General features: G+C 51.6%; 1 protein-coding gene across 1 annotated transcript in view; it reads left to right on the top strand.

The window, feature by feature from the left end:
- The window catches only part of KIAA1755 (KIAA1755 ortholog), a 31,419-nt gene extending 26,056 nt beyond the window's left edge, over positions 1 to 5,363 (top strand). Inside the window, exons 14-15 of the mRNA XM_021689299.1 lie at positions 460 to 669; positions 4,662 to 5,363. Of these exons, the coding sequence (XP_021544974.1) occupies positions 460 to 669; positions 4,662 to 5,363 (912 nt within the window). The remainder of the gene's footprint in view (positions 1 to 459; positions 670 to 4,661) is intronic.
- The last annotated feature ends 18,906 nt before the right edge of the window (positions 5,364 to 24,269 follow it).

Raw genomic sequence — 24,269 nt, 5'->3', positions numbered from 1 at the left:
GACCTATCTCAGAATCCCTGGAAAATTTCATAAAATGCAGATTCCAGGGTCCCACCCGAGACCATTCAGTCAGCCTCAGAGGTCAGAGGCAAAGAATTTGTATCCTTGATGTACTGGACCCTAGAACATGGGTGATTCAGCCCCTTTCAGTCCTCAGGGAGCTCCCAGGCCAGTGGGGGCTGGGGGTGGCAGACAAACAGGGAGACAAACAGAAAAGGAGACGTGGGGGCACACAGCAGGAGCCCCTAACCCAGACCCCGGGTCAGGGTGACCCTAAGCAGAGTCCCAGCGAGGCAAGTGAGCTGCTGAGGCAGAGGCCTGGCCCCCATTCTGTAGATGAGGCAACAGAGGTCTGGCAAGTCTCACAACTCAGCAGTGGGGCAGCGGAGGTTCCTGACCTCTGGACGAGGCCTCGGCTAGGATGGGAGCTGAGCGGCGCCCCCTGCTCTCCCTGCTCAGGCCCAGTACCGCCGCGGCCTGGAGCTGTCCAAGCAGGCCGCTCAGCTGGGAGGGACCAGCGAGGCAGGAGGAGCAGAGTCCCGGGAACTGGCAGCCTTCGCCTCCACCCAGCGGGCCTTCCAGGCTAAGCTGACCCACTTCTACATGGCGGCTGAGCGACAGCGCACAGACCTGGAGACGCTACTCCACCTGCACCACTTCTGCCAGAAGGTGAGCCCTGGGGCCCCCCTGCACAGACCCCTCCCCGCCCGCTCCAGTCGGGAGGTGGGGGGGGGGGGGCAGGAAGCAGCCCACACACAGCACTAGGCTCCTTGCATGATTCATTCTATAGTCCTGCGGGGTGGGAAGAAGGCATTACCTGCGTTTTCTAGGAGAGAAGCAAGGTTTGAGAGGATAGGTTACCCCCCTAAATCAGTCCTGGCTGATCTCTGACCCGGGCTTGTCCCACTACACCCGGCAGCCCCCCAGCGACCTGATCATCAGCTCTCAAAGGACACTCAGAAATCACCTGCTTCTTAAACGTTGGGATTAGGGGAAGGGGGCCAGGTAGTTCCAAGAATCCAATCGAAGCCACTCTGTCTCCGCGGGTAGCTCACTGCAGACAAATTTAGGTAGTCAGACCAGGCTAAGAACATTGATCTTGTCCCACCCCTCTGTTGCAGAGCTGGGAAAACAAGATCAGAGAAGGGCTGCCATTTAGCCAGCGTCACACAGCAAGCCCATGGCACCATTCTAGTGCTCTTTCCCATGCCTCACCTTATCCTGCACAGACGGCGGGAGCTAGGAAAGGGGGGGTAGTTGGAGAAGGTGGGCCCAGAGGCTTCTCTGAGCACCCTCAGAGCAGAGGCCTTGGTCCTTGCCAGGAACCCAGAGTTTGGCCAGGAGCAGGGAGGAGAGGGTAGGGCTCCCCTAGGGCATGGGAATGGGGCAGTACTGGGGTAGGAGGCAAGACGAACTCCTTTGCTTTGTATCCATTATCTCTTGGCAATCCAGCATAGCAAGGTTGAGTGGTCCCACTTGCCAGATGAGCAAACTGAGGCCCTAAGAGGGAAAGGGCCTTGCCCAAGGCCACACAGCTGCAGAAAAGAAGAGCTGGAATTTGAACACAGATGCATTCATGATGCTCTCTGTTCTTCTCCAAACCTGGGAGAGCAGGGGGTAACAGATTCCCCTGTTCAATCAGGTGTGGTGATGATGATGATGATGATATGATTATTATGAGATGAGCCCACATTAGTGATTGTGGACTCCATGCCAGACGCTCCTATAAGTGCTTCACAAACCTTGCTTGACTTGATCTCATCATCTCTGTTTTATTTATTTATTATTATTATTTTTTAAAGTAGGCTCTATGCCCAATGTGGGGTTCAAACTCACAACCCGGAGATCAGGCCACGCGCTCTACTGACTGAGCCAGCGAGGTGCCCCTAATCTCACCATATCTTTATGAGAGAGGGGTGCCAGCACTGTTTCCATTCAGTGGATGAGTAAACGGAGGCCCAAAGAGGGAAGGGTCTCGCTCATGGTTCCCCAGAGGGCCGGTGGCCAAGCAGGATTTGACTTAAGACCCCCCTCCCCCAAATCCATTTAGTCAAATCTCTCATTTTTCTGATAGGGACTGAGGCTTAGGAGGACAAGGAGCTGCCCGGGAGAGCTGTACCCCAGATGGGACAAGAACCCCAGCTCTGGCCCAGGCCCAGCGCCCTCAGACTCACCCCCTCGCACTCGCCGCCAAGGACAGAGTGTGGGAAGGGCCTGACCCCAGCCTCCCAGCTGTCAGGCTGGCCCAGCACACAGGAAAGGGAGAACACAGGATGCTTTGGAGGGCAGCAAGAGGGACCCTGGTCAAGGCCCGCCTGGGGTGCCGGGAGGACAGGCCGCTCTCTGTCTCTGTGGGGCAGCTGGCAAGGGATGTGGACAGTGGCAGTGGAGGGACCCCCACTCCCAGCTGACAGTAGAGAGCTGGGCAGTGGCAGAATCTGAGGCTTAGAGCCAGGGGCAGCTCCTGTCTGCTCAGGCCGTGTGACCTCAGTGACGGTCTTCACTGCTCCAGGCCTCAGCTCCTCGTCAGTAATAACGATCATAATAGTCATCATAACCAGTGTTTCTGTAGTTCTTACTATGTGGCAGGCCCTGTTCATCATTCACATGTCATTTTATTGACACACCAAGCCTCTGAGGCAGGTGCTATTATTATGCCCATTTTATGTACGAGGAAACACAGAGAGGTCAAGTAACTCATCCAGGGTCACACAGCAGGGAAGCGGCGGAGCTGAGATTCAAACCCAGGTCCTCTGGCTCTGGGGCCAGCCCTGCTGGGTAGTGAGAGTAGGAAATGAAATGTAAGTAACCCCCCACCCAACCCCGGGGCTTTACTCAAAGTTGGTGTTATTATTATCGACACCAATATGATCATCATTAGGAGCGGTAGGGGCGGTGGTAATGCCTCATGGGTTAAGGGCATCTGGCAGCTTCTCTCCCCTGCTTACTAATTTTAGCCCATTTTGGCCCTGTAAAGCAAACTCACTGCGGCTTTGCACCTTCGCACATGCTGGTCCCTCAGTTGGGAAGGCTTTTCCTCGAGACCGGCTGGTTTCTTGTCTTCAGTGCTCAGCTCACGTGTCCCCGCCTGGCCGCCTGGCCCCCCAACCCTCTGGTCACCCTGTTTGTCTCACTTCACGGTGCTCATTGTGATCTGAAATTATCCTGTGGCTTCATCACCTGCTGTCAGTCACCCGGGAGGCGAGCCCCGGGACTATGTCCTCATCCCTCCCCGGTGCCGGGTGCAGGGTCGGCCCCCACAGAGACCAAGTAGCCAGAGGGAGAGTGAGGAGTGAGGTGGAGGAAGGAAGACTGGGCGGGGGGCGGGGGGGTGCGGCATGTGGGAAAATAGAGCTCGCCCTGTCCCCCAGGCCTGGAGGTCCTACAGGAGGAGGTGGGAGGAGGTGGGAGCCTCACCTGGAATCCCACTAGGGTCATCTCGCTATTTGACCTGGGCAGGCCCCCCCGCTCCTCTCTGGCCCTGAATCTTAATCCACACAACCTAGGGTTGGGTAAGATGATTGTTGAGGTGCTACCCATCCCTATCCAGCTCAGCCCAGAAGATGGAGTCCCAAACAGACGGACAGACAGACAGGACAGCCCTGGGCTGGGCTCAGCCCCAGGCCCGAGAGCGTGCGTCCGGCAGCTTTGGCACTAAATAATAATAAAACAATTGTGCCACTAACAGAGATTTATGGAGCCCTTTCCCAGCCATGAGCTCTGTGTGCTTCCGCGAATATGAAGCCATTTATCTAAAGACAAGTTCCCTTAATCCGCGGAAAGATGGTTTCCTTGGAGAAAACGGTTCTCCAATCCCCACAGCTAACAGCTCGCTGTCGGCTTCTAAATTAATGGAGAGAAAGATTATGTTTTTCATGAGCTGCTGGGAACGAGTTGGCTCCTTTGCAGCCTGCAGATATTTTGTGGGTGAGGTAGGGACAGGCAGAATCCCAAAATGGGGCAGAGGCCCAGCTGAGTGAGGGGGCCCCCGGGCCTGGGTCTCGCTGGGGACTGTGTGTGCACCGTCCCGGCTGGACCAGTTTCTCTCGTGCGAGGCGGTGCTTAGAAGATACTCGCTCGAAGGCTAGACACACCTGAGTTCAAATCCGAGCTCCCCCCTGACTTGCCACGTGACCTGGGGTAAGTGATTTCATGTGAATGAGCCTTGGTTTCCTCCTCTGTAAAATGGGCTGCTGGTACCGTTCAGTATGATCATACATGAGATGCACAGAGCCTGCCAAACAGCCGGTGCTCAATAAACGTCTGTTAGATGCCTCCCTCCGTGCCACTCCTAAGGGGTGAAGACAACTGTCACCACAATCCAAGAACCCGAATGATCATCTAGTACAACCTTACCTTCTTGAGAAGGAAAAACAGCCCCAGCGAAGGGTTAAGTCTTTGTTGGCCCCCAGGTCTAGGCGACCAAGCCTGAGGATCCGAAGGGTGCTGGGGACCGTTGCTGATGGCAGGTGGGTTTACCTGAGGGAAGAGAGGGGACCATTGTCCTTCACTGGAGGAGGCCAGGACATCGACTGGGCGCTTCTTATGAATTCAACCCAGCAATGCTTACTCTCTGCTTGGAGAGGCGCATCCCTGTTCTCACGGAGCGGCACAGTCCTGCTCCTAGCCTGAGCCCCACCTCCCTGTCTTGTCACCCCCAGATGACCTGGTTTCACATGGACTGTCAGGACCTGATGAAGCAGCTCAGGCTGGGCAAGGCCCAGAGGGCCAGCCCTGGGGACCAGCGCCGCCTCCACCGCTACCTGCAGCGACTGGCGTCTGAGTTCCCTGCAGAGAAGCTCACGGCCATGGGGCTGCAGGTGGCCTCGCTGAGCCAGGAAGGCCTGGGCCAGGAGCTGTGGGAGGAGGCCCAGCTGAGACACGAGGAGATCCAGACCTTCCTGAAGAAGGCCCTGGCCCACTGCCCATGCCCAGCGGGGCTCACGGCCCGCTCAGCAGCCCCGGAGCTAAAAAGGGTAGCTGCCAGGGGCCAGGGTCTGAATGGAGATGTCACTTCCAAGGGAAGGCGGGGCCTGCCCCTCCAGGACTCACAGGGCCTGGATCGTTCGCCAAATCCTTGTTGGCCTCGTGCCTCCAGAGAGGGGCAGAACAGAAATTTGCAGGCAGGCCTTCTGCCCCTGGAAGGTGGCCAGGCTGTAGAGGCTGATGAAGGCAAAGGCCCCCATGAGCCATTTCCCTTTCCAGCCCCTGAGCGCTTCCTTGACCCCCTCTTCTCCTGGCAGGGACTCCTCAGGCAGAGTCAGACCCCCCATCCCACTGGGGGCAGCTTCTCCTCAGAGGGGACAGACTCACAGATGTCTCTGGAGGACTCACCCCAGATAAGTCCCCCTGCATCCCTCTAGCTAGGACTCCCACCAATGGCAGCGGGCTCCAGGGGTGGCTGAGGAGGGGCCCAGTGACAGGAGGGAGCTGGGGAGCCCTGGCTGATCTCATCTGGACGTGGCTCCTGAGCACTCACTGTATGTTTGGCCCATGTAGGAGAAAGCAAGAACCTGAACCTGTTCCCAGGTCCCGAAAACTCTAGGAAGACCTGACTCACAAACAGAAGAGTGAGTGTGGAGGGCAAGGCAGGATACGGTAGAGCCTGGGACTGACTCCATAGCCCCCGTGTCCCATCGTGGAGAGAGCTGTTGGGACAGACCCTTCCAGAGGACTCAGTCTTAGGCAAGCCAGACACCTACCTGGAGTCCAGGGGTGCATAAGCTTACCCTTGGGGACCATGGCGCATAGTTGCCATGAGTGGGGGGATTCGGGAGCGGCTTCTTATCTGAGACAAGGGTTCCGGTTCCTGTTTATTTGGCCATGATTTCAGGAACCACTGGTGGAGGAGCAGGGAGGTGAGTGTGGGAAGGGAATAAAGGGTGTGTTGTCAAGTAAATCAGCGCATGCTGTTTATTCTCTGGGCCTGCCTCGGGCAAAGAGAGTCATCTGCTGGAAGGCAGTTGGAGCACCCTGAAGGAGTAAGGGCAAGGAATGCACTCTCTCTCAACGGCTCCTCCCACTGACAAAGCAATCAGTCTCATACTCCAGGAACCCCATGGGGTCCTGTCCCCTCCGGGCACTCCAGAGAGAACCCTCTCCCCCTCTGCTATTCTGTCTTCTTCTCTCCCTGCCCATCTCAGACTCTGTGAACTTCCTCCCTCCACCCCAGGTCCCCATCTCTCTTTAGGCAAAGCTTCTGGTGCCCAGCGTCGTAGGGTTCTGCTGGTGGTTGGGGTGGGTGGGAGTGGGGAGCCACATCCCCATCCAGCAGGCGGACGGGCTGGGAAGGCCTTGATACCCCTGATCTCAGAGTGAAGCGGGAGAGTGAGGTTCTTGTCTCATGGAGCCGAAGAATGAATCTTGTGGACAAAGGGGAATGAGGAAAACGATAGAGTTTTATGAAGCAAGGGTACAGAAAAAGCTCTCAGGAGTGAGAGGGGTCCCAACAGGGTTGCCAACGTGGGCCTCCACCGACAGTCTTTTATTTAGGACTGATCAGGGAGCCTGCGGCCTTATCATTCTTGTGATGTCTTGGTTTGAGTAAGGACTGGTGATAACATCTTCAATGGCTTACTTCTTCTTTGGGGTCGGGTTATTCTTTGTTGGTCACAATGTGACTGTCATAAAAAGATTCCCCACTCCTGACGCCCGGGGCAGGGTAGTCTGGTTTGTTCCCTTATTTCTGGTTTTGTTAGGCCTCAGCACTTCTGGGATTTCTGTGAGCCTGATCACGTAGCTCCCTGCCTATCTCTTTCTACCTAGCCCCACCTGTCCCTTCTAGGGTATCTAGAGATAGCCAGCCTTTCCCATCGCCCAGAGTGACCCCGGCTAGGACCTCCCCTGATGGTTGTTATGCTGGGAAAGTGTGAGGCCCTATCTCCACCTAGGATGCACTAACCAGGTGGCCTCTGGCAGCCTGGCCCTGGAATTTTCCTGGCTCCAGGCAGAGGGTGGGGCACTCAGCTCAACTCTGGAAAGAGAGGGAGGTGGGACTGGAGAGTGCCTAGGAGGATGAGGCAAGGTTTTCGGGAGACCGCTCAGTAGAGAAAGCGACACAAACCTCAATGCCCAAGATGGCTTCAAGAATCTTCTGGGACTCAAGATTTCTTCAAGTGTGGTCTGTGGCCTGCCTGCCTCAGAGCCCTGAGCAGAGCTGATCAAAGGCAGCTTCTTAGGGGTTCCCACCCAGACAATTAAAATCAGGCCCTGGAAGCCAGGGCATGGCTGGAATCTGCCTTTGTAATCAACTACTCAGGTGTTTCTCCTGTGACACGGCGAGGTGGGCTGTCGTCATGAGCCCCCCAGCCCAGGCCAGCTCTCATTCTCGCGTTCCACCCTCCTGCCTTCCGTCCAGACTGGCCTGCGGATGCAGGAGGCGGTTGATAAGCCCACCTCCATCCATGCCTGTCGCCTCAGAGGGGGGCCGAAGGCTCTTAAAATGCTGTTGTCATAGCAACAGCATCCAACCAGTGGGGACCACAGGCAGAGAGCCAGGGCACCTGGGGTGCAAGGATGGAAACTAACTTGAGAGAGAGAGTACAGACACTGCGAGGGAGGAGGGGGGGCTGTAGAGGGGGGTGGATGGTTCCGGAATCCTTGGAAGGGAGGGCTCCCCAAAGCCATCTTGTGCATCCCTCTGTCTCTAAAAAGAGCCAAACCCCAACGCTGTCTACTCACAGCAGCCCCTGGGGGAAGGGGATGCAGGTATGAAATCTAATGACAAAGAATAATATAAAAAAATAATACATAATATTAATAGCTAACATTTAGTCTGCATTTTCTTTGTGCCTAGCTCGGTGCTAAGCACTTTAGAAGCTTTCCGGGGCTCACTGGATCTTTCACAACAATCCTATGAGGCCAATACCAAGTTTACTCCATCTTACTGAGGAGGAAACCGAGACTCGAAGTGCCATGCAGCGAGGGGCAGAGTCAGGACTTGGTACGACGCTGACACTTTGGACTCATCTCGGGACAATCTGGGCTGATTGCTGCTTCTGCGTTGGCCACAGGCTTTGTCCCCTCAGAAATCCTGCTAGGCCTGGCCACTGCTGTACCCCAGGGGCCTTGGCTGGGCCGGTCTTCGTCCTCTAGGCACGGCGCCTCCTGTCCCCTGTAGCCCACAAGCCAGTGTGGCAATGTGGTCAGTCACGTGGCTCCGGAGCTGGGCAGACCAGATTTCTGCCCGGGCTCCGTGGCTCACAAGCTGTGTGTCCTTGACCAAGTTGCGCTACCTTTCTGTGCCTTGGTTTCCTTATCCATAAAATGAGGATAATCAGATCTCAAAGCCTTGCTGTCAGTATTAAATGAATTCCTACGTGGAAAGCCCTTAGAAAGGTGCCTGGAGCATAGTAAGTGCCCGTGAAATGGTATCTGGTATCATACTCTGGCTCCAGCCGGGCCACAGCCCCCGCTTTCATTACCCAGCAGATCAAGGAAGAAATTTCTCCAAGGCCACCAATAGATTCCAAGAGAATTTTTTGCTCTTTGAATCATGTGGATTTCTTAATTAGTTTTCTGATTAATTGACTTCTGCCCTAACCTGCCCATGGTGGGGGCGTGGCGTGTGGTCTTCCCAGGGAGATGTCCCATGACTGACGACAGAGCTTCGTTTCAGCAAAGCCTCAGCCCCTAAGAGGCAGCTCTGAGGAGTTGGAGGTGCAGCGTCCCTCTGTACTGGTGGAGGATGGGCTGTCAAGGAACCCCAAGTTCCTTCCCCAAGTCTGCCAATGACATGACTATGTCTAGCTCACCACGGTGGGGGCCCTTTCCTCTTGCTTGAGGTGTTGGTGGGCAAGGGGTGGTAAGAGGGGCATGGCCTGGGAGGCGGGGACCGCAGGTGGCATTTACACGCTGTTGCTGACTGCCCGCATGACCCCAGGCAGGTTGTTTCTTCTGGCCTGTCTGTCCAGTCGGGTCACGAAATGGATAAGGATTTTTCTCATCTTTAGAATCAGAGAGCCCTGCCTTTGAATCTAAGCTTAATGGCCTGACGACTCTGAGCAGACAGCCTCTCAGTTTTCTCCACCTGTCCAGTGGGTTTATCAAGCCTCCCGGGCCAGGGTGATAAGATCTCTGGATCCCTGAGCTCCATACCAGGCCTTTTTCCTCTCCAGAGGGGTGATTGTCTTGTCAGGGAGCAAAGCCTTAGAAATCCACCTGGCAGTGGCTTAGGGCAGAGGTAAGACTGAGCCCAAATAGAAGTTGAGGCACTTTCCAGTTTACAAAGTATATTTTTATCCATTCTTTTTCTCATCTGATAGTCACTACAACCCTGAGGGCACAAAAGTCATACTCTGGGATGTCCCCATGTTACAGATGAGAAGACTGAATGAAGACTGGAGAGGGGGAGGTGCCCTGCCCAAGGTCAAATGCCAAGGAAAGGGGTCACAGGGCAAAGAGGGGAAAGGTCAGAATCTGGAGCCTGGTCTGATCAATGGCAAATCTGGGAACGCAGATAAGCCTCCAATTTGTTGGCCACTCTGACGTGGGTGCCCCACACCCTCACGCCCTCAAGTTACCCCCGCCAGACCCGGACAGGGCAGCTGGTCTGAGTCAGGGCACAGGCCGCCCTCATAAAACAGAGATATTCTGTTCTCTGGGGGCTGTGAACTGGCCTCCAGCCCAGGACAAACCCATGGGCCTCAAAACCCCACCCTCTCCCAGCTAAAACCTGGCTTTCTGAGGCTGGAGCTAATGGGCCCCCTGGAGAGTAAATTCTCTGGCTGGGCAACAGGACTCCTGAAGTCCCATCCCCTTCTGTTTGGAGCATGTTTGGGGACCCCAGGTAAGCCCCTGCACTCCTCCGGCCTCACTTGCTCCATCTGTGAAATGGGATGGGGCCAGCAGCTGTTGGTAAACTGGTGTCGTCTTGCATGTGGAACCCCCACTCTGCCCTCCCAGGCCCGCCGCCCTCCCTGTGCACTGAACATCTCTCCAGGTGCTCAGGCTGGAAACCCGCCAGGAGTCCTTGAACTTCCCCATAGCCCTGAAATCCACCTGCCCATCTCTCTCTAACCTGCCATTTCTCTCTCCCTCCACACTCCCCATCCTCATCCCAGCTTCCATCCTCTCTTCCCTGGACAGCTGTCACAGTGTCTCCTCCATGGGCTCCCTGCAGCCGCTTGGGGCCCTTTCACGTGTCTTGCACACAGAACCTAGAGGAACCATTACAAAATGCCAAATGAAGTTGGGCTCCACTTAACACCGCCCAGTGGCACCCCATGGCTCTCCAGATAATCACTGTGATGCACAAAGCTCTGTGTGGTCAGGCCTCTGCCTATCGCACTAACCTCACCATATCCCCCAGTCTCCATATTCTCTCTGAATTCTGGCAACACTGACTTCCTTTTAGTTCCTCAGCCATTCCGAGCTCTGTCTGAGCTCAAGTTCCCCTAAAAGCAGACCTGGAGATGAGGCTCAGGTGCAGGTGAGTTGTTGAAAAGGCAATCAGGACAGAAAGGGAAGGAAGCCAAGGTACAATTGCAGACCAAGTGTCAGCCTCTACCTGGTGACATGGGGACCCTGCAGGGCATTTTACACCTCCCAGGCACATGCGGCTCTCTGCAAAAGCGTGCTGCTCTAAGCAGGGTCCAGGAGCCCGAGGGCAGTTTTTGGAAATCTTTGCAGGTGCAGACCCATAGAGGATAATATTCAGTATAAAGAATACGTAGGAAGCTCTCACAACTAAATAATAATAATAATAATAATAATAAACATAAACAATTTAAAAATGGGCAATGGATCTGAATAAGCATTTTTCCAAAGAAGATACACAAAAATGCCAATAAACAGATGAAAAGATGCTCAACATCATTAGCTATCAGGGAAATGCAAATCCAAACAACAGTGAGGTACCACTTCACACTCACTAGGAGGGATGGAATCAAAATTCAAATAATAGCAAATGTTGGCGAGGATGTAGAGAAATTAGAAGCCTCATACACTGCTGGTGGGAATGTAAAATGGTGCAGCTACCTTGGAAAACAGTTTGCCAGGTCCTCAAATGGTTAAACATCAAGATACCATATGACCCAGCAATTCCGTTGTGAGGAATATACCCAAGAGAAATGAAAACATGTGCCCATGCAAAAATTGGCACATGAATATTTATAGCATAATTATTAATAATAACCAAAAGGTAGAAGCAACCCAAATATTGATCAACTAATGAATGGATAAACAAAATGTGGTATATTCAAACAATGGGACATTAGTTAGCCATAAAAAGGAATGAAGTCACTTCCTAACTTATCCTATGAAGTCAACATTGTCCTAATACCAGAGCCAGATAAAGACATCCCAAGAAAAGAAAATTACAGACCAATATACCTTATGAATATACATACAAAAATCCTCAACAAAATACTAGCAAACCAAACAACATATTAAAAAGATTATACAGTATGACCAATTGAGATTTTATCTCAGGAATGCCAGGGTAGTTGAGCATAAGAAAATAAATCAATGTAATATATCATATTAATAGAATGAAAAGTTAAAAACCCACATGACCATCTTGATGCAGAAAGACATTTGACAAAATCCAATACCTTTTCATGATAAAAGATAGTCATAAAACTAGGCATAGAGAGGAACTAACTCAACACGCTAAATGGCATTTATGAAAAACCCACAACGAACATCAAACTCAATGGTGCGAAACTGATCCCCCTAAGATCAGGAAAAAGACAAGGATGCCTGCTTTCACCATTACTATTCAACATTGTAAGGGACGTTCTTGCCAGAGCAATTAGACAAGAAAAAGAAATAAAGGCGCCCATATTGGAAAGAAAGTAAAATGGTCTCTATTCACAGATGACATAACCCTGTATATAGAAAATCCCAAGTAATCCACAAGAAAGCTACTAGAGCTAATAGTTGCAGGATGTAAGATCAACACACAAAAATCAGTTGTGTTTTTATACATCAGCAATGGATAATCTGAAAAGAAAATTAAGAAATCAATTCTATTTACAGGGCACTTGGGTGACTTAGTTGGTTAAGCAGCCGACTCTTGATTTTGGCTCAGGTCATGATCTCAGGGTCCTGAGACTGAGCCCCATATCAGACTCCGCACTCATTGGGAAGTCTGCTTGAGGATTCTCTCTCCCTGCCCTTTGCCCCTTCCCCACTCTCTCTCTCTCAAATAAGTAAATAAATCTTAAAAAAAAAAAAAATCAATTCCATTTACAATAGCATCTGAAGGGATAAAACCTAGGAATAAATTTAACCGAGGAGGTGAAAGACCTATACACTGCAAACTTTAAAACATTGCTGAAAAAATTAAAGAAGACCTAAAAACATGGAAAGACATCTCAGGTACATGATAGGAAGACTTAACATTGTTAAAATGTAAATGCTACCCAAAGCAATCTGCAGAATTCAATGTAATCTGTATCAAAATCCCAACAGCCTTTTTTTGCAGAAATGGAAAAACCAATCCTCAAATTCACATAGAATTCCAAGAGGCCCCAAACAGCCAAAACACCATGAAAAAAAGGGACAAAGATGGAGGACTCACAGTTCCCAATTTCAAAACAAACCTACGGTAATCAAAACAGTGTGATAAAGACAGACATCCAGACAATTGCAATAAAATTGAGAGTCCAGAAATAAACCGATATCTACAGCCAATTGCTTTTCAACAAGGGTGCCAAGTCCAATCAACAAACAGTGTTGGGACAGCTAGATTTCCACATGTCAAAGAAGGAAGATGGACCTCTACTTCACGCCATATAAAAATTAACTTGAAGTGGATCAACAACCTAGATGTAAGAGTCAAAACTATAAAACTCTTAGAAGAAAACTTAGGAGTAAATCTTTATGAGCTTGGATTTGGCCATGGATTCTTAGATATGATACCAAAAACATGAGCAACAAAAGTAAAAATTGCTAAATTTGACTTTATCAAAATGAAAACTTTTGTGCATCAAAGGACATTATTAGGAAAGTGAAAAAGACAACCTACAGAATGGGAGAAAATATTTGCCAATCATATATATATTAAGGGTTTAGTATCTAACATATGTAAAAGACTACAGGGGTGCCTGGGTGGCTCAGTTGGTTAGCGACCAACTCTTGATTTCAGCTCCGGTCATGATCTCAGGGTTGTGAGATCAAGCCCCTCAACGGGCTTCATGCCGGGCTTGGAACCTGCTTGAGATTCTCTCTCCCACTCCCTCTGCCCCCCACCCCCTGGCTTATGCACACACACTCTCTCTAAAAATAATAATAATGATAATAATAATTAAAAAATATATAAAGAACTACAAGTCAACAATAAAAAGACACACAACCCAATTTAAAAATGGGTAAAGAAATTGAACAGACATTTCTCCGAAGATATACAAATGGCCAGCAAGCATGTGGAAAGATGCTCAATATAATTAGTCATTAGGGAAATGCAAATCAAAAATAGTAAAATACCACCTCATACCTACTAGGATGGCTATCATCAAAAAAGCAGAAAATCACAAATGTTGATAAAGGCATAGTGAATTGAAGCCCTTATATTGCTGATGGGAATGTAAAATGATGCAGGTACTGTGGAAAAGTTTGAGGGTTCCTCTAAAAGGTCAACGTAAAATGACCCAGCAATTCCATCCCTAGGTGTACACCCTGAAGAATTTAAAAGAGGGACTTAAACAGATACTTGCTGGGCGCCTGGGTGGCTCAGTTGGTTAAGCGACTGCCTTCGGCTCAGGTCATGATCCTGGAGTCCCTGGATCGAGTCCCGCGTCGGGCTCCCTCCTCGGCGGGGAGTCTGCTTCTCCCTCTGACCCTCTCATGTGCTCTCTCTCATTCTATCTCTCTCAAATAAATAAATAAAATCTTTAAAAAAAAAAAAAACAACAGATACTTGCATGCCAATGCTCATGGCAGCATCATCCACAGTAGCTAAAATGTGGAAATAACCAAAGTGTCCACCAACAGATAAATGGATAAACAAAATGTGGTATGTACATAAAATGGAAAATTATCCATCCATAAAAGGAATGAAGTTCTGACGCCAGCTACAATATGGATGATTCTTGAAAACAATATGCTAAGTGAAATAAGCCAGACAAAAAGGACCAATGTTGTATGATTCTGTTATATGAAATATCTAGCATAAGGAAATTCATAGAAACATAAGGTAAGTTAGAAGTTACCAGGGCCTGGGGCACGTGGGTGGCTCAGTCGGTTGAGCATCTGACTCTTGATAACAGCTCAGCTCTTGACCTCAGGGTCCTGAGTTCAAGCCCCGTATTGGGCTCTGCACTGGGCATGGAGCCCACTTAAAAAAAAGAGAGAAAAAGTTCCCAGGGCCTGGGAGGAGGAGGGAATGGGGAATTATTGTTTAATGGGTACAGAGTTCCTGTTTGGGGTGATGCAAACGGAAATAGTGGTGATGATAGCACATTGTGAATGTAAATGCCACTGAACTGTACACTTAAAAATAGTTAAAATGGCAAATTTTATGTTATATATATTTTATCACAATAAAAAATTTTTAAAGGAAAAACTACTGATGCATGCTACAATAAGGATGAACCTCGTAAACTTCAGGTTAAGTAAAAGAAGCCAGTCATAACAGATTATATGTTACATGACTCCATTTATATGAAATGTCCAGAACAGGCAAATCTGTAGAGACAAAAAGTAATTTAGTGGTTGCTTAGGGCCGGGGGTGTGGGGTGGGAGGGTATGAATCCTTAAAGGGTAAAGGATTTCTTTTGGAGGTCATGAAGATGTTCCAAAATTGATTGTGGTGGTAATATATACCTGTGAATACACTAAAATATTTGAATTGTACACTTTGGGTGAATTGTATGGTATGTGAATTATACCTCAATAAAGCTTTTTTTTTTTAAGCCACAGAAGGGATGCAAAGAAACAAAACACGATCATAGGGAATGTAGGTGTAGTGTTGAAACTGTCTGCTTAAAAGCTCTTCTTTGTCTCAGGGCCTGGAATGTTCTTCCCCTACTTTTTCAATTAGTTAAGCCCTTCATATGCTTCAGATATCAGCAAGACGGTGGGCCTTTCCTGGCCACTGAGGACAAGTCAATACCTTCCTGTACTGAAACTAGGTATCAAGGCACTATCCCAATTGCCATTTTGTAATATTTTATTAATGCTCATATCCCTTTCTAAACTGTGAGTTTCACAAGAGCAGGAACGGAAAGTCTTTGTTCAATATATCCTTGGCACAGGGAAAAAACTCGACAAGATTTGTTGGATGAATGAATGAATGAATGAATGCCAACTTTGATCTATTAGTAGAGACTGCCTAGAGCACACGGCTCGCTCAGTAAGAAGAATTCTATGATTGATTAATGATTTCTGCCATGGATGCCAGCATCGATAAAAGTAATAGATGTGCCCCAAATTTGCCATCCCGGTACTAGATAGGGCCATGCCTCAGGGTCTCCCCGTCAGAGGGCGCTCTAGAAACAGTCTCATCTCTCCCCCAGCTCCCAAGAGGGGAGTGCAGTTGTCATCCCAGCTGGCCTTGATAATCAATCACATAGCCATGCAGTGCCTGTTAGGATTTGTCGCCGAGCCACATCCAGGTGCACCAGGCAAGAACAGGCAGGCTCATTTGCATCTCATCTGCATGGAAATTTGCCTACGCCTCCGCAGCCCTGTCTCCTTGCAATTTTCAAGTTAAAATGTCATTATCGCTCCTGTGAAGCCTGTTATTTCTTGATTTCATTCTCCCTGCTCCTCTACCCCCATCCCCCCCCTTCACCCCAGACCCTCAAGCCTGGGCTGGGAGAAGGAAAGAGCTTTGAGCTCTGGTTCTGTTGCTGATTCACTGGCGACTTCCCTTTCTGGGCCGTGTCTGGGCCACTGGGCTACAGCAGCCACCCTGGGTAAGGAGTAGACATGTGACCCAAGATCGCCAGTAAGAGTCTTTCCCCGGGATTTGGATTTGGAATCAGTGATGCTGGGCAGTTTCCGAACCCAGCATGTTGTGTCAAGTCAAGGGCAGAGGGCTGCTGAGTTGCAACGTGTCCCTAGAACGTAGGAAAGTAGTCCTCGGTGGGGGTGGACTAAAACTGACGGGCCCAGAGCCAGACTCAAGAGGCCCAGAGGCAGCAAGGGCCCTGATTCCGGGGTCAGCCGCCAGCCCTGCTCTGGGGCCAAGCGCCCGCTCACCTGCTTCCCCTGTTCACCACCCTGCACGCCCCAGCTCCTCCTATCAGGCTTCAGTCCAGTTAGTTCGAGGGCCTTGTGCTCCTTGCAACCGGGGCAAAATATCAGGCAGATGAAATGTGAGCCCAAGGACCGCAAAAGGAACTTTTGAGGGAAAAGAGTTTGATATTTGACATCTCAAATACCACATGGAAGTTGTCATGAAGATAAAAAGCAGAACTTCAGGGAACTTTCTTTTTGGGTACTCATATGGAGAAAAAGGGACATCAGACGCTCTTTAGAAACAGGAACTATGGCCTTAATCTTCCAAAGAGTGTGGACTACGACCCTGCCCAGGGTCCACCTCCTCCAGGAAGCCTACCCCGATGCCCCCATCCAAGTCAGAAAGTCTCTGACTCTCTGACCCCTCCTACGTCTCTGAATTCCACAGCCCTGGGTCTGTCCTTTCAAGCCTCCATTCCCACAGGACTGTGTACCTGAGGGCAGGGCCCTATCTGAGACCTTGAGGTCTGCCCCCTTCAGTGCCTGGCATCATTAATTAATAACAATCAAATTAATACAAAATAACAATGGCCTCTTATTTTCTGAGCATTTAATCTGTGCCAAAATTGTTGTGGATGATTTACCTGTGTTATCTGAGTTCATCTTTACAATGGTCCTTTGGGGGTAGATTGGTCTTATGGATGAGAAAACTGAGGGTCAGAGAGTTTAGGTAACAGACCTGAGCTCACACAGCCCTCAAGAAGTAGAACCAGGATGTGAACCCAGACAGTCTCCTTTCAGAGGGTGTGCTCTGAAGCTCTGCACATAGTTTTGAGCCCCCCCGGCCCCGCCTGCCCAGGCATGCCATATGACTTGAGGCGTTCTCAAAAATATATCTTCCTAGGAACTCTTTTGCCCCAGTTTGTGGCCAGTGCTCTGTGTTGGACATTTGTGCTCTTAATACTTTGAGCTAAACAATAGCCCAGCTGCAGAGTGATCAGACTTCCCTGTTTGCCTTAGACAGTCTCGGTTAATGTTTCCTGTCCCCACATAATTATTAATAGCTCCCCAAAGTGTTCCGGTTTGAGCAGTAAATTATATGGTCACCCTACCCATCTGGTGCCTTTCGTTGGAAGACAATGCTTCCCCAGGAGCAGGGGACGGGAGGGGCAGGCCTGGTCCTCACTGCTGAGGAACAAGGCTGTGGTAGGAAGGCTGAAACCAGAGCAGCCTCAGGGCCATGGGGATATGGGGATGAGTCACGGGGACCGTCTGATTAGTTGAAGTCTGCAGGGAAGGAGCTCCTGACTCCTCTGCTCTTCCATCATTCCTAGGCATCCTACTCACCCTGGGGAAGGAGCCACGTGGGCAGGATGTCAGCGAGCACCCAGCTGCAGCTTCTTGCCCCCCCCACCCTCAACTATCCAGAAGAGGGGTGACGTGATTGTCTCTCTGGGCCTCAGTTTGCCTGTCTGTTAAAATGGGGACAATTATCCTGGCTCGGATTGCCGGGAAGCAGGGATAGGATGGCCGGGAGTGGGATGCCTAGAGGAGCCACCTGCTTCCCACACCCCCCAGGAACTCCTGTTAACATAGCCACATCTGGCTGGGGTTGCAAGCAGTTCAAGTTGCCAATGACCCCGGGGCAGAAAACGCCAAACACTTCAGCAAGGGCTGGGAATTGCCAGCATGCCCAGCATGGTCTGAGCGGGCCACTTCCTCTTTCTGAGGGCATGGGTGCCGCGCTCAGGGGCTCACCTCTCTCAACCATCTCTTTCCTGTGTCAGTCCCATTGCTTCCTCTGGAAGATGGGAGTGTCAATAACAGCCCCCAACCCTCCCGCACTGTTGTTGGACTGGGTGAGGAGGGGCATGTAATGCTCAGCCTGGGAGTTCCACGAATGGGAGGTCACCTTATTATTAATAATTGGACCCATTTATAAGAGATTCTGAACCCTAAGAGGCCTTGGTTGGGCCAGCTCAGTGGAAAGAGGTGGGTTCAAGTCTCAGCTCCACCACCGATTTACTGCGAGCCTTTCCCCTTCTCTGAGCCCCGAGTTCTTCTCCCATTGCTGGGGGGAGGGTCAAACCCCAGAAGAGGTAGAGGATGGGAATCCACTGGATCTAATTCCAAGGAGCTGTTGTTAATCTAACTGGGGGCTGGCCTGGCTCTCACGACTCCCCCGCCAGAATCTCAGCAACCCAGATTTCAATGATTCTTTCCCCTCTGAAAGCTGCTCACAACCACGTGACCCTGCTGTGCTCCGGGCTCTATTTAGAGGCCCTATTTTGACCACCAGCTGTCTGAGAATCTCTGCTCTTTGGGCCAGGCCAGGACCCCAGCTCCACCTTCCAACCCTCAACACAGAATTGTGTCCTCTGGCTTGAGGAGGCATTTCCCAGCTTGTTTTGTCTCAACATTTCCCCATCTGTTTGGCCAACCCTCCTGCAAATGCCAGGGTCATAGGGCTGATGTGTGGGGGTGTGTGTGTGTGGGGGGGGGGGTGTTTGCTTTTGTTTCCTTCATTGTTTGTAAGAAAAAAGCTTAACCACTTTTCCCTCTGCAGGAAGGGCCCCAGGATCAGCTCTGGAAGGAGATCCAGGATTGAGCACAGGCTGAGTTTGACCGGAGAGGTCTTAGCTGTGTCCGAGTGAGGGGTCTGAGCAGAATGGGCTCCCGGTGACAGCACGGCTGCTACCTGGAACCAGCAAAGGGGATTCTGGGCCCAGAGGCCTCTCAAGGGCTCTCATACCACGTGTACAGGGCAGACTGTGTTTCCCAAAGATGACCATGACATCGCCCATGGGGATATCACCCTGACTCTCCTCCCTGGAGTGGGGGGGTGGGGGGTTGTCTATATTCTCTCCCCTGTGTGACTGTTTTGACCAACAGAGCATGGCCAAAGGGATGCTCTGTGGCTTCCAAAGCTAAGTTATAAAAATGAACCTCAACCTCCACTTCGCTCTCTTGGAACCCAGCCACCATGCTGTAAGGAAACCCCAGCTAGTCCATACAGAGAGACCACTGGGAAGGGCCACATGTAGGTGTTCTGGCCAGAATCTCACTGAGCGCCCCCCTACCCCGCCACCACTGACAGCCAGCCTTGATTGCCAGATCTGCAAGTGAGGATGCTTCTGGATAATTCCAGATTCCAGCCATTGACTCACCATTCAGGTGTTCCCAGCTGACATCACGGATCAGGACAACCTGTCCCTAATGGAGCTAGGTCTGAATTCCTGACCCACAGAATCTAGGAGCATCACGAAATGGTCATTTTGCGCCATGGAGCATTGAGTGGTTTGTGATGCAGGGATAGAGCTAGAACAGTGTGCCTTGCAGAGGGCTGCCCACCGTGACCACTCTCACCCCCCTCTCGTTACCGAACCTCCCCCAGAACGTCCCCTCATTGCTCAGGTGAAGAAGCAGATTCAGAGGGACCAGGGACTGGCTCAGGGTCACACAGCCTCTAGAGGCCCCCTGCTCTGCTACAGGGGGAGCTCCGATTGACCCAGATGCCTTAGAGCAATCAGCACAGGACAGCCTTTACGTGGGGCCACTGCCTGTTTTGTAAGTGGGCTTTATTGTAACACAGCCACACCTGATCGTGCCCGCTTACACCACAAGGGCACAATCCAGCATCGTCCACAAAGCCTAGAACATGAATCTCTTGGCCCTTTCCAGAAAGTTTGCCTTCCTTAAAGGCCTGGAGGATCTGCAGCCCCTCCTTGAAGCTCAAACCTCCTGAGGGACAAATTGGAACATTTTCAGCAAAAAACTCTTAAGTTTACCCCCAGGAGGCCTGGGGCCTAATCTCCTTCGCCCTATGACTTAATTTCCTCCTCTGAGAAATAGGGCATTAACTGTCACTGCTTCTGACAGATACCAGTTGCCTGGAGGAAGTAATGCAGGTAAAGTCCCACCGTGCACACGCCCAGACCCAGGGCAGGCCCTCGCTTCTCTTCCCTTCTCCCAGAGAAGTTTCTGGCAGGCAGGGAGGGGCAAGAATGGAGCCAGAGCCCCCAGAGAAATTAGTTCCCTGGCCTTGGTGGCTTCACCTCATTTGTGATGTTAATTGCATAGATTTGCATAATGTGCTCACTGAGGTGTTATTTTATTTGCACATTTAAATCATTTAATCATCTGTGTTTTTCCCCTCTTAATCTTGATGATGCCAAGATGGGGCAGGGGAGGTAAAAGAAAGAAAGGAGACAGTCTCTAGGTTTCTCTCTCTCTCTCCTCTCTCTCTGTCTCTGTCTCGCTCTCGCTCTCTCTCTCTCACACACACACACACACACATACACACATGCACGCGCGCGCACACACACACTGGCAAAATGCACTCCTGAATGCAACCCCCATGTTCAACACACGCTCCCTCTCTATCACTGGACTCCAGCCACACTGGCCTTTTGCCATTCCCCACACATTAAGCACATTGTTGCCTCAGGACCTTTGCACTTGCTTTTCTTCTGTTTGGCATATATTTTCTCCAGATATCCATGTCATTCCCTCTCTTATTTCCTTCAGGTCTTTATTCAAACATCACTTCTTCAGAGAATAATACTTTCTCCACCTCCCTGTCTTGTGTACTAGCTTCTATCCTTCTCTATTTTTCTGCAAAGCTCTTGTCACCACCAGCATTGTAGCACGTTTGTCTATTTGTCCTTTGTAAACATCCTTAGTAGAATGTAAACTCTACAAGGGCAGGAGTTTTGTTTTTGTGGTTTTTTCACTTTTTTTGTTTGTTTACTACTGTCTCTCTAGTGTCTAGAACAGTAGCCAGCACATAGTAGAAACTCAGTACGCAGTTGTCAAGTTAAGGAACACCCACTGAAGGCTCAAAGGCCCCAAAAGGATAAGCTGTGGTCACTGTACCGTCAGAGATTGCCCAAGAACAGACACGACGCAGTCAGCTCCAAGCCCAGGACCCAGGTTTGCCACCACCAAAGACAGTCTTTTTTCAGAAATGGAGCTGTTTCTGGAAGCCTTCCAAACACTGACCGCAGGTCGGGTTCCCCTGGGGACTGGCATTTCCCAGGCAGGCCAGAGCAGCCGTCTGGGCCATGGGAGTCTGAACGGGCAGTCTTCTGGGGAACTAGGCAGCTGTTCTGCAACCATATGTGGCATTGGATGTGGGGGCAATCGGAAGGCAGCTGATAAGCCCAGAGGTCACTAACTATCTGACCACGGAGGACGCAAGGAGGCAGCTCCAGATCACAGGGACAGAGATCACGGAGAGGCCTGAGAAACCTGCTGTTTCCCCTTCTTGGTGGATGTTTTGAGGCAACAGTCAGCCGGAAGTCCCAGCCTCATTCGCGCACCATTGTACACACGAAGAAACTGAGGCTCAGCCCAGAGGATCTGCTGGTTCAGGTGTCCTGAAGAGGACCCGCCTCACCCAGGAGATCTGGGCTGAGAGGCCCCGGTTAGCGAAGCATCGGGCAGCGGCTCCCACTGCCTGTGTTGTGTCTCTCCCTCCTCCAGGTCTCAACTCAGATGTCACCTCCTCAGGGAAGCCCTCCCTGATACCCTTGGTTTAGGTCAAGTTTCTTTGTTCTCAGGGAATCACATCCTTTCCCTTCAGAGCCCACATCTCTTGGCAGCGACCCCTTGGCAATCTGGCACCTGTGTCCCCAGCCAGGTTCAAAGCTCCAGGAAGGCAGGCACCACGCAGGGCCATTGCAGTGACCTCCCTGTCCCTGGGGTGTGTGGGTCTCGGGTCTTGCTGGCTAAGGTTGTGCTGCTCACACGTGGAGGTGGGACAATGCAGAAGCATTTTGCAGACGACAAGGCAGCCACAGGTACTGCCGGGGGGGGGACAGGGGTGGTTGCTCGGTTCCCCGCGGCACGGGGAGCAGAAGCTCTTGGGCCTCGGGCCGTGCTCTGCCCCGGCCCTTGGATCTCTTTCCTATTGTCCACACGCCAGCTTCGGGTGTGCGTGCATTTCCAGCAGCCGGCCCCCGTCTCTGTTGTGGCTGCCTCAGGCCACCTGAAGCCCCTTTGCCTGTGCCCAGGGGGAGCTAGAAGTACCTGCGAACTGATGTCTCCTGCCCACTCCAGTGGGGGGCAGCCCCCCCCCCCCCCGCCAAGGCCTGCCTGTAGGTGATAATAGAGACCCCAGCTCTTTGCACCATGAGCCCAGCAGGGGCACTTACCTGGCACACACCTTCACTCGGCCTGCCGTGCCCTGTCCCACTCCCCACTTCGGCTTCTGGTGCTCCTGGAGACCCCCCCTAATCAACCACATTCACACAAATCCCGTCTCAGGGTCTGCTTCAGAGGCTGCCCCTAGACTGTCCCTCCGGCTCAGACACACCTAGGTCCAACCCCCACTCTGCTTCTGAGCCGCTGTGCAGCCCTGGGCGACTTCGTGGACCTCTCTGGCCGCCTCTGTAACACGGTGTGGCAAAAATCAGAACCGGTATTTAGGAGGTAGCCTGCTCCAGGCCTGCTGCCCGGGGTGGGGAAGGGGGGTGGGCTCCGTGAAGGATAAGTGTTCATCACTGTCACTAGCATCGTCTAACTCTAAACATCCTACCGCTTGTTGAAGCCCCAAATGGGAAATCCACGTTCAGAAAAGCGGCCACCCTGCCCTTAAACTATGCATGTGCCTGGAGGTCAGGGGTCTGTTCTAGGAAGTTCCAGAGAAATTGCCTGGCCTTCAGTTTCCCCATCTTTGCTGAGTGTCCTTGGCCCAGTCCCCAGCACCCCTGCAGCATCTCCTGACCCTAGTCTGGGTGAGAACAGATGGTGGGGGAACTCAGAAACATGAACATCAGGGCTGAGTGGCCAGTGGAAGATTTTATTACGTTGGCAGTTGCCTCATCTTTCCCCCACCCTTTCTTCATGATGACTGGCCTCCTAGCAGCTCCCTACAGAAAGTGCACTCTCCTGTTTTCTCAGGGCTTTGTCCCTGCTGTTCTCTTTGGCCTGCCTGGCTAACTCCTACACACCCTTCAAAGCACAGCTCTGGCATCACCTCCTCCTGGAAGCCTTCCCCAGTCATGTCCCCTCCCAGGTTGAGTTTAGCACCTTTTATGGGCACGCACATCTCCTCTGGGCCTCTGGGCCCAACACAGAGCCGGCCATATTTGCACATTTCTGTAACTGCCTCTTGATTTATCTGTCTCCAGGAGAATTGGGACTGGTGTATTTGTAACTGAATCCTAAACACCCAGCACAGGGCCTGGAATACAGTAGGTGGTCAAATGTTTGGTGCATGGATGAGGACACCAAGCCATCTCCAGATTTCCCATATAAGCTTAGAGCTCATAGTCGGGTGCGGGGTGGATACAACTTATCGTGGGTTTGTCTGGTTTTTGGTTTCATTTCATTGTTTGTTTTCTTTTTCCAAGGAAATGGTTTCAGTCTTGAGAGGCCCTGCCTTAGCCCTCTCTTTAGCAAGAAAGGGTGGGCTCTGGGCTCATAGGAGCAATCGGCAGGGGCTGGGAGAGCGGCTGACACCCCCACCGCCCCCCGCGCACCCTGCACCCTCCCAGCCTGTCCCGCCTTCTCCTGAGCCCCTGCAACATCACGCCATCTGGGTTCGGCCTGCCATCTCACTAGCTCACTGACCTTGGGTAAATCGCTTCCCTGCTCACTGCCTCAGTTTCCCCAGTTGTGAAGTGAACAGCTCAAAAGTCCCTGCAGGCATTCTGAGGTTCCTCTCCCTGTTGTCTTGCTCCGGGGAGGAAAGAAAGGGCCAAAATATCTGTTCAGGGACAGAAGAGGGGTGTCTTCTCAGGGGAGAGGGCTGGAGCTTGGGGGCAGGCTGGGGGGCCCTCACCCCGACAAGCCCAGCCTCAGCTCTGGGGCGGGCAGCTGTGCTGCTGAGGCCTCTGGCAGGGCCGGGCAGGCTGAGCTGGCAGAGGGAGGAGGCTTGTTTTGCAGCGCCTGGCCTCCCCTGGGGGAAGGCCTGCAGGGCTTGGCCTAGCCCCTGGCCCGGCCTGGCCTCAGCTGGGAGTGTGAGAGACTAGAGGGTGACCGTGGCCTGGTCCCAGTCTCCAGCCCCGACTCTGATCTGGCCCCACTTTGGCCTTCCCTGATTTTTCAGCCTGGGCGTATCTTCCCTGGAGACCGCCCTCAGAGGTCTGGCTCTCCTGGATGAGTAGGAGATGAGCAGGGATGAGCAGGAGTTAGGGAAG

Source organism: Neomonachus schauinslandi, chromosome 10, assembly GCF_002201575.2.
Source record: "Neomonachus schauinslandi chromosome 10, ASM220157v2, whole genome shotgun sequence".
Taxonomy (NCBI): Eukaryota; Metazoa; Chordata; class Mammalia; order Carnivora; family Phocidae; genus Neomonachus; species Neomonachus schauinslandi.
The sequence above is the reverse complement of the archived record's forward strand: the minus strand, read 5'-3'. Positions and strand labels throughout refer to the sequence as shown.